Source organism: Apis dorsata, unplaced genomic scaffold, assembly GCF_000469605.1.
Source record: "Apis dorsata unplaced genomic scaffold, Apis dorsata 1.3 scaffold_80, whole genome shotgun sequence".
In the NCBI taxonomy this organism is placed as follows: domain Eukaryota; kingdom Metazoa; phylum Arthropoda; class Insecta; order Hymenoptera; family Apidae; genus Apis; species Apis dorsata.
In genome coordinates, this window is record NW_006263378.1 from 277449 (window position 1) to 286835 (window position 9387).

Consider the following 9387-nt stretch of genomic DNA (forward strand, 5'->3'; position numbering starts at 1 on the left):
CATGCAATAAGGGATCATATTTCTGATAAATTTGAGTCTCTGTTTCTTCAAAAAGAATTTGATCTGGATTTTTTGTAGTTAATATATCTATTTTACTACTTAGAGATAATGCTTCTCCATCCTGTTCTTTTGAATTTCTATATCTATGCATTCTAACAACATGTTCACTGATCATTTGATCTTGTTCAGAATCTACAATATCTAACATAACAAATAATAAGTCAAAACGAGAAAGTAATGAATCTTGAAGACCAATATTTTCCATCGGTGTTTTATATTGATCATACTAAAAAAAAATATTAATACAAACAAAAATATGTTAATGTACATTTAACTTTTTAATTAATATAACATTTACTCTTCCATAAACTGGATTTGCAGCTGCCAATACTGAACATCGTGCATTTAAGCTAGCGTGTATTCCTGCTTTAGCAATTGTTACTTTTCCTTGTTCCATTACTTCATGAATAGCTGTTCTGTCAATATCTGACATTTTATCAAACTCATCTATACAAATAATTCCGCGATCTGCTAATACCATAGCTCCAGCTTCAAGACGACGCTCTCCTGTCTCATTGTCTATAGTAACAGCAGCTGTTAAACCCACACCAGATGATCCTCTACCAGTAGTTGGTATTGCTCTCGGAGCAGTACATAAAACATAACGCAAAAGTTGTGATTTTGCAACAGATGGGTCACCAATAAGCAGAACGTTAATGTCTCTACAAATTAAATTAGCAATTCAGATTAATTATATTTTAATTTCTTTAAATAAAATTTATTATAAAGAATATAATATATGAGAGTTAATATATTTGTAAGATTTTGGAGGAAAAGAGAGATAAATGTTAAAACAAATACAAAAGTTAATATAATATCAATTGAGATTTACTTATTAAATATATATATTAAATTTATTAAATAATTATTTAAAATTTACGTTAAAATGAATCGCGAATCGAAATGGAAATAGAATAAAATAGTTCTATTCTCATTATATTATTTCATTATTTTTCGCTTTGCTTCATTTAATGTGAATTCAAATTACTAATAATTTAATAAATAAGATTTTTACTATCAATGTTTCGTTTTGATCTTTATAATGAATCTTTCAAAAATATCTCGTAAATATATTAATATTCTATATTATATTGATCTTTATAATAAATCTTTCAAAAATATCTCGTGAATATATTAATATTTTATATTATAAAATTTAAAATATTTTACCCTCTTAATCTTGTACCATTAGGTAATAATTTCTCAACACCACCAAGTAATAAACATAAAATTGCTTTTTTTACATAATCATGTCCATGAATAGAAGGTGCTAGTGATATACTAAGTAACTCAAAAATATTTTTACATGGATTATTTTTTGCAAGTTTTTTACACATGGCAACATCATCATGTGAAATAGATAGATTAGCTTCTTTGCTTAATTGCATAATATTGTTAGCAATTAAAATCGTTCTACAAAAAATAGTTTTATATTTATATATTTCAATATATATTTCAAAAAATTTTAAAAATTTATTATAATATATCAAATGCATTTATTATATTATATAATATCAATATAATCAATATACTTAAAAGTTCCTGTTGTATATCCTCCTTGTTTACCAGGTAAACATCTGAAACTTCCAACAATCTGAACTCTATCTCCAGGTTTACAGAGATCTACTAAATCATTATCGCATATTACATCTATGCTTCTGGGTAATTGACCAGTTGGTGCTTTCTCTGGCATTTCTTGAATAGTCAATGTTTGATGATCTTTATATGTAGAAAGACCAAATTCTGTTTCTAATGGATTACCATCTTCATCCTATATTTAAAAAATGTTAGAAATATATGAAAAAATATATTTTTTTTACTTTTAAATTATACATAAATTATATATAAAAAATATATAAATTAGAAATTACTGTAGTTGGGTATACAGCAGATTGTGGAAATGCTTCAAAAGATGTAAAATCAGAATAAGTTCTTTCCATTACTGTTTTTGTGACACTACAATAATGGACACTTCTTACAACCTTTGGGCGTACCAAGGAACCTTATAAAATTTAAAAAAATCTAATTTCAAAATCAAAATAATAAAATTCATACATAAAATTCATATAAAGAATTTTAACTTACATTTTGTGACTATACCTTCTACACATACTAAATTACCTAAAAAATTTGATGTAAGAGTTCTTGGTGTAACATGTTTGTTTCCAAAGCTTCCTTCAAATGCTATAAAAAGATCTTCTTTCACATAATTTGCATCAATGTTTGTGACAAATTGTTTCAATGCATTTTGAAAAGCTTGATGTTCTTCGAAAGAATTATTTAATAGACTATAAAATAAATTGAAATGTTTTATGAAAATTTATATATTCTTGTTATAAGGATAATATAATTAAGATATATCTAAAAAAAAATAAAAACTAAAAATGAATAAATTAAATGTATAATACTTTGTTGCACGAGCAGGATTTTTTTTTCGTAAATCGTTAACATTTACATATAATCTGCGATTGCCTTCTTCAATCATATTTTTGACAAGTGTAGTATATATGCCTTGGTCCTCCTAAGCAATGATAAAAATGTAAAAAAAATAATTTTATATTATTACATGCATATGTAATAATTATGTTATTACTAATATTACTAATATAAATTTATATACCATGTCATCCAAAAAATCTACATATTCTCTTTGTATTTCTTCCAATCTTTGATCTCGATCAATAATATCCATTGTTATATTAATTTTATTATTTTAATATCTAAAAATATTTAACAAATACAAAATTTAAGATATATACTATCTGACAAATAACACGTTTTTATAACAGTTTACGCGGGAATACAAGAACTATATCATTTTTGAATCGATATATTTTAAAAAATCGATGTTTTCATATTTCGATACAAATTTGTATACTTTCTGGCAAATGTCAGTAATAAACTCTAAAATTGTAATTATATTTAAAATTATTCAATTATTTCATTAAAAAGTTCATAGTTTAATAAAAAGTTTAATAAAAAAAGAAAAAAAATAATCGAATTTTGCACGAAAGAATAAATACACTTTTTGGAAAAGATATATTTTAACCTAAATTGTTGTATAATATATTGCAGAAAAACTATCATTATGTATCGTATAATAAAATATATTATAGAATATCTTCAAATAGTCGATTTTAGACATTAAACATAAAAATTGATATATAATAATGTTAATTGAAACTTATTTTTCAAATTATGAATTATTTAATTTTGTATTTATATATAAATATTTATATATAAATAATTATTAATCATCAAGATTTATAAGAATATAATAATACATTTATAATTAAATATGATCTTTATTGATTTCAATGAAATTTGATAAGATAATAATTTTATACGTAAAATAAACAACAAGAAAAAATATTTTTAATTGATATTTAATAAATTATAAAGAAAATATTAAAATTTGAGAAAAATCTAAACTTATTTTTTTAATATGTATAAAAAAAATGACTAGGTTATCAATGAAATAGTCCAAAAAATTAATACATTTTTTTTCAATATATTAAGAATATTAAATAATATTGAAAATAAAAATTTATTTTAATTCTTAATATATTGAAACTATTTAAATAGAAAATACCTCATTATATATTAATAAATAAAATAAAGAATCATTAAAATATTGAAATTTTTGTATTTTTTCTTTTTAATCTTTGTGCAGAAATATAATTATTCACATAATATTTTCTAAATAAATTGTAGAGATATATACTTCAAGATCACTTAATATATAAACAATATTCAATAATTAAAGTAAATGATATGTTTGCTGGCAGAATTTATATGTGCTATTAAATTACAATTTATATTGTATATATGTACAGAAGCTAAAAATTAGTTTTTTATTTTCATTACATTTTTCATTTTTATCTATTTTTGTTATTAAAGTTAAAAGTTTTAAGTATAAGATTTTTATTGTTTTTTAATTTTATATTACGTATTTTGATTAATTAAAAGCAGCTTATATTATTACAATTAATACTAATACAATTTGAAAAATCAATGTGATTTTTTTTTTCTTTTCAATATTTCAATCTTTTATATTAGATACATAAATGATCACATTATATACATAAGATTGTATACATTGTATTTCCTGATGCTTAATGTATATAATTTAGATTGAAATATGATTAGACGAAAATATTTTGAACATAATTGGTATTTTTCTTATAATTTAATGTCATCCAATTTGTTTTTCATGAATTCCATTTTCTTGCAGTTTTAGTGGTTTTATTACATCAATTTCACTTAGTTGTTCTATATCTAATTGTTGTTTTTTTATTTTCTTCGATTTCCTAAAATTATATAAGTTATATAAGTTATCAATTTTATGAAATCAGAACAAAAAGTCATATATTCACATACATTCCGAATAATTCGCCATCTTGTATAGATTCTGGAAGCTTTTTATTTAATGTTTCTGGAAGGAGTAACGACATTGCTCCACCAAAAAGTACGCATGATCCGAAAATAACAAATGGTAAAGGCATCCAGATTTCAGACTGTAATAATACAATTGTAATGAATATATTCAAAATAATTAAAAATCAAAATTATAAATTACCAAGTGAATGACATATGGAGCAATTACACCACCAATTCGTGCAAAAGTTGAACTTGCTCCAAGACCAACATTTCGAATAACTGTAGGAAATTGTTCAGCAGTAAAAACATAAATAGCGCCATATGACGATGTAATCGTGAGTTTACCGATCATTGCTAAACATACTATGAGCCATTGAGAATCTGAAAATATTCATAAATTAATAATATAATCAATGATAATTTTATTATTAATACATTTAATAATATATGAGACGTGAATATAAAGCTTGTAAATAAATTTATAACAATTTTTATTTAAATTTATATTATTACTTTTTTTTCAATATATTCTTCTTTAACACATATTTACATAATCTAATATTATTTCCATTGTTTAAACAATATTTAAGTTTTTCTTTCAAAATATTTTTGTTGTTTTTTATTGTTTTCCATAAATAGATTTATTATTATATTTATTATATTTATTATATTTATTATATATTATTATATATTATTATATTTATATTATTATTTATATTATTATATATAATTCACAATTCAAATATTTACTTAAGATTTAAATCAAATAAGTATCTAAATATTCAATTTAATTGAATACTTGAATTTAAATTTAGTAGATATTACATTCAAGTAAAATAACTAAAAATTTTTATAACCATAGATGAGATTATATCCATAAATATAATGGAAAAAGAAGTTCTATAGGATGAATTTATAAAAATAGGATGAATAATCAATAGTGTTAAAAAATATGAAGTTCTTCTTATATAAGAAATAATAAATAAATTCATATGTTGTATGAACTAGTGAATTTATTATTTTGAGTTGACTATATTTTTGAGTTGAGTTGATTTATTAATTTTCTGATCTCATGCAATCATTTAAGAATATAATATTCTATATTAATTGTAGTGTCTCTTTCCATGTATTGCTTTATAATAATAAACATAATATGTTTTGAGGCTCATAATATTTTATGAAGTAAAATAAATAAAATAAAAAATACAAACTTAGGTTTGATAATAAATGATTCTGTCATTAATTGTGAATATAAATGGCACACAGGATTATGAATTAAAATATAAAACAAAAAGTTAAAAATAAAAAAATGTATTTAACTGTTTGATTTTTACTTCTTTATTATATCTTTATTATATCTTCATCCTTTTTATTTATTTATTTAATTATGAGATTATATTCATAAACTTTCATTCATCATCAGATATTATTATATGATATTTGATAATATTATTATATGATAAAATCTAGATTTTCAATCATCCAATAAAAATAATATAGAATAATTTTTATATAAAGTTTCTATTTCTACATATTTAAATCAAAATATTCATAAAATTTTATAAAATTTAAATATTAAATTTATACACTTTCTTTGCTGATAATTAGTTATTTATTGAATATTCAAATAGTTTTCTTTTAATAATCAGTGCAAAATCATATACATATTGAATAATTTTGTATGCAAAAGATCAATCAAAAACTATCTTTTATATTTTTTTTAATTTATGTTTTGATTATTCTTTCTTAATTGATTAATTGTCCTTTTAAAAGATTTTTAGATTTATTAAGTTTGCACAGACCATAAGTTTCTATAAAATTAATATATATTTTAATGTACATAAATGAAAAATATTATATCATGTTATATAATTGTGAAATTTAATCAACATTATCAGTTTTTTATTATGATTCAATAGAAGAAAATTGCGGGTTATTCCATACAAAAAAAAATTTTAAAAACATTCTACAAAAAAAAATACATTCTAAAAAATATTCTACAAACATTTTCTACATCTCGTAATAATATTTATCGAAAACAAAAATAATAAAATATAATTTTTTTTTACTAACCAACAGGTACAAGCAAAATACCAAGCAGTGAAAGTCCAGATATCAGCATACATCCGCATAAGATGATTTTTCTACCCCAACGGTTTAATGTGAAGATTAAAAACGTATATGCAGGTATTTCAACAAGTCCGGAAATAACGAAATTAACATAATCATTACCACCAAGATTAGACACATGCCAAGATAGTCCATAATATGTACCACTATTTACAAGCCTAAAAATAAAAAAAATGATTTTCTTTATGAATAAATATGAACAATTATAATAAGAATTGCAAAGAGAATTGAAATAAAAATTACCAATTAAAGAATAGCAGAATACTTTTTCGTCTTAAATTTGGATAACGAAAAAGATCAAATAATGATGGTTTCTTAAAATCTGGTGCACTTTCTTCACTATTATTATTAAGAAGCGTATCTAGAGCTTCACTTTGCATTTCTACGCCATTTTCCGAAGAGGCTCGTTGAAGAAGATCTTTTGCTTCTTGAATTCGACCTTTCGTTAATAACCAACGAGCGGATTCAGGAATGAACCTTGAATAAAATTAAAAAAAAAGTATTTAAAAAAAATATAATTTTATTTAATAATTTAAATAAAGGAATATCTTACCACCAGTAAAAAAGAAATGCAATACTAGGTACAGTGATAGCAACTTGTAGCATTCTCCAATCAGTTATAAAATATGCGAAACCAGCAGTTAGAATATATCCAGTTGTGAAGAATAATTGACAGCCAACTCCAGCTACCAAACGCTTCCTTGGACCTACCATTTCCAAGGCTGAAAGGCAACGTTGTCGTTCTCATTGTCAGTATTATAACACTATAATATTAAATGACACCAGTAAAAAATGCATAGGATTCATTTAGTATAAAAATTTATAAATTTACCTATTACGTAGGCTACCAAAAAAACTCCACTAGTAGTCGAGCCTACTATTAACCTGAAGATTACATAGGAAATAAACTCGGGTGAAATTGCGACTAGTATACCACCAACTAACTGTATAACTAAAGACAGGAAAAAAATTGGTCTACGTCCAAATTTATCAGACAAAGCACCAAAAATCATCGAGCCAAGCATAACTCCTACCATGAATAACGAATCCCCCGTAGCTCTTAACCATGCCTTGTCGCAAATTAAATTCCACTGAAAAAATAAAAAAAAAGTTTCTTATTATTTCTAAAAATAATATTTTGTTTAATTAAATTAATAATTAATGAATGAAAATTTTATAAAAAAAATTTTAAATTTTAAATTTTAATAATAATTTAGATTTATTGCTTTTAATAAAAAATAAATATTAAATATATGTATTTACCTCAGAGGTAGTGGTACTTTTATATTTGCTTCTATCATAGACATATGCTTCACATGGCTTCAATTCTTGAATGTTAACAGTATTTGAGATGAATGATTTTTGGTTAAATGAATCATCTGTATTGACATGTCTATTAATCATTGTCTCATTAAAAATATTAAAAATATCCAATCTGTAACATTGTAATAATTCTTGATCGTAATCTAACGGATAACTCGCATTCATTACATATGAAGATAAAAAATATGTGGCATTCTCCAAATTTTCATGTGGTAACAAACATCTAAAATGAAAATTTAATATATTTATAAAAATATAATCTATTATACAGTACTTACACAATTTATAAAAATATTTTATTTAAATTGATAGATAGATTTAATTCTCACCGGGCATTCATTTTCGCACTCAAAAAGACACCAGCGATTTTATGAAAAGCGCAAGATATTGCTGGTAAACAAAGCAACAAGTAAATTCTGCGCTGATAGTGGCCGAATTCTCCCATTTGAAGTATAACATCGTCATATGCCATTTTTCTTTGATATTTCTAATTCTTTTTCGTTTGCGTCTCCAAATCCCCGTAGCTTTCCTATTCGGGGAATTGCTCCTAAAGCAATTTTTTTCTCTCGCTGAATCCGTTTCGCCGGAAATAATAATTTCTTGTCGTAAAGAGGTCTTCAGACTTATTATCTCGATAAATCAATTCAAATATTTAATTTCTAATTTGAAAATTTCTTTTATCTCTTTTAAAAAATGACTTTTTATTTTTTTTAAAAACTGTCTATTTTTTTTTTTTCTTCTTTTTTATTTAAAGTTTTAATTTTCTTAAATATCTTCAATTCATAACAAGTTAAAAGTTTGCGAATACTATATCATTTTTATTCAATAAAAATTAAAATTTATTATTATCGATAAAATAGTAATACTTTTTAAAATTAATTTTATTTTATAAGATTATTTGAATGCTATAAGCATTCAAATGTTGAGTTGAATGATTTTAATAGTTTCAGATGATCTGAAGAATCTAGCAGTTGATGATTATATTGATTCAGATTGATGCACGTGGATTTTCCTCTTTCACTGAAATTCAGAAATTCAATAGGTTCATTCTCCAAATCAATCCCAATATAAACTTAAATAAAATTTAATATGGATATTATTAATTGATTATTTATAATTATTTTTTAATTAATATATATATATATATATTAATAATAATTAAGTAATATAATTCAAAATTAATTTAATATTTAAGAACATAAGAATTTTATTTATTTTATATTTAGTTGATATTTATGTATGTAAATAAATAATAAAATAAGTTTAAAAAAATAATATGAATTATTTATTACATTTTAAAGTTTGTTTAATTATAATTTTTTAATAATTTAAAAATGATTATTTTTTATTTGTAGTAATAAAAAAAATAATATAAAAGTTAAGATGAAAACATATCATATAATAGATGCTATAATTATTATGATAGAATGTAATTGTTTTAAAATGAAGGAATGCAAATTGATTTAATAACAACAAGTTTTTCAAAGCATTAAG

The 9387-nt window shown here is 22.2% G+C and overlaps 2 protein-coding genes across 3 annotated transcripts in view; both read right to left on the minus strand.

The window, feature by feature from the left end:
• LOC102676950 (DNA replication licensing factor Mcm3) overlaps positions 1-2955 on the minus strand; it is a 7028-nt gene extending 4073 nt beyond the window's left edge. The window contains exons 1-8 of one of the 2 annotated variants that reach the window (XM_031508231.1): positions 2681-2955; positions 2469-2581; positions 2146-2348; positions 1932-2062; positions 1593-1831; positions 1231-1473; positions 359-722; positions 1-286 (exon numbers count right to left, since the gene is read on the minus strand). In XM_031508231.1, the coding sequence (XP_031364091.1) occupies positions 1-286; positions 359-722; positions 1231-1473; positions 1593-1831; positions 1932-2062; positions 2146-2348; positions 2469-2581; positions 2681-2752 (1651 nt within the window). In that variant the 5' untranslated portion in view covers positions 2753-2955. The remainder of the gene's footprint in view (positions 287-358; positions 723-1230; positions 1474-1592; positions 1832-1931; positions 2063-2145; positions 2349-2468; positions 2582-2680) is intronic. The other variant, XM_006610860.2, reaches the window with a different exon arrangement.
• A 1228-nt stretch (positions 2956-4183) lies between these two features.
• Positions 4184-8914, minus strand: LOC102677094 (organic cation transporter protein). The gene is made up of 9 exons (XM_006610861.2): positions 8223-8914; positions 7834-8116; positions 7403-7661; positions 7124-7292; positions 6814-7047; positions 6514-6728; positions 4640-4821; positions 4441-4577; positions 4184-4370 (listed from the first exon to the last, which is right to left on the minus strand). Exons 1-9 carry the CDS (start codon positions 8363-8365, stop codon positions 4256-4258), a joined length of 1737 nt encoding a protein of 578 aa, XP_006610924.1. The 5' UTR covers positions 8366-8914; the 3' UTR covers positions 4184-4255.
• Between the last annotated feature and the right edge of the window lie 473 nt (positions 8915-9387).

Excerpts from the sequence above, each read along its gene's own strand:
- LOC102677094 (XM_006610861.2), bottom strand. The coding sequence starts at position 8,365 with ATGGCATATGACGATGTTATACTTCAAATGGGAGAATTCGGCCACTAT. Across the intron at positions 7,662-7,833 it reads AAAGTACCACTACCTCTGAG|TGGAATTTAATTTGCGACAA; the intron begins GTAAATACATAT and ends TTATTTTTTCAG. Across the intron at positions 4,822-6,513 it reads TATTTTGCTTGTACCTGTTG|ATTCTCAATGGCTCATAGTA; the intron begins GTTAGTAAAAAA and ends GAATATTTTCAG.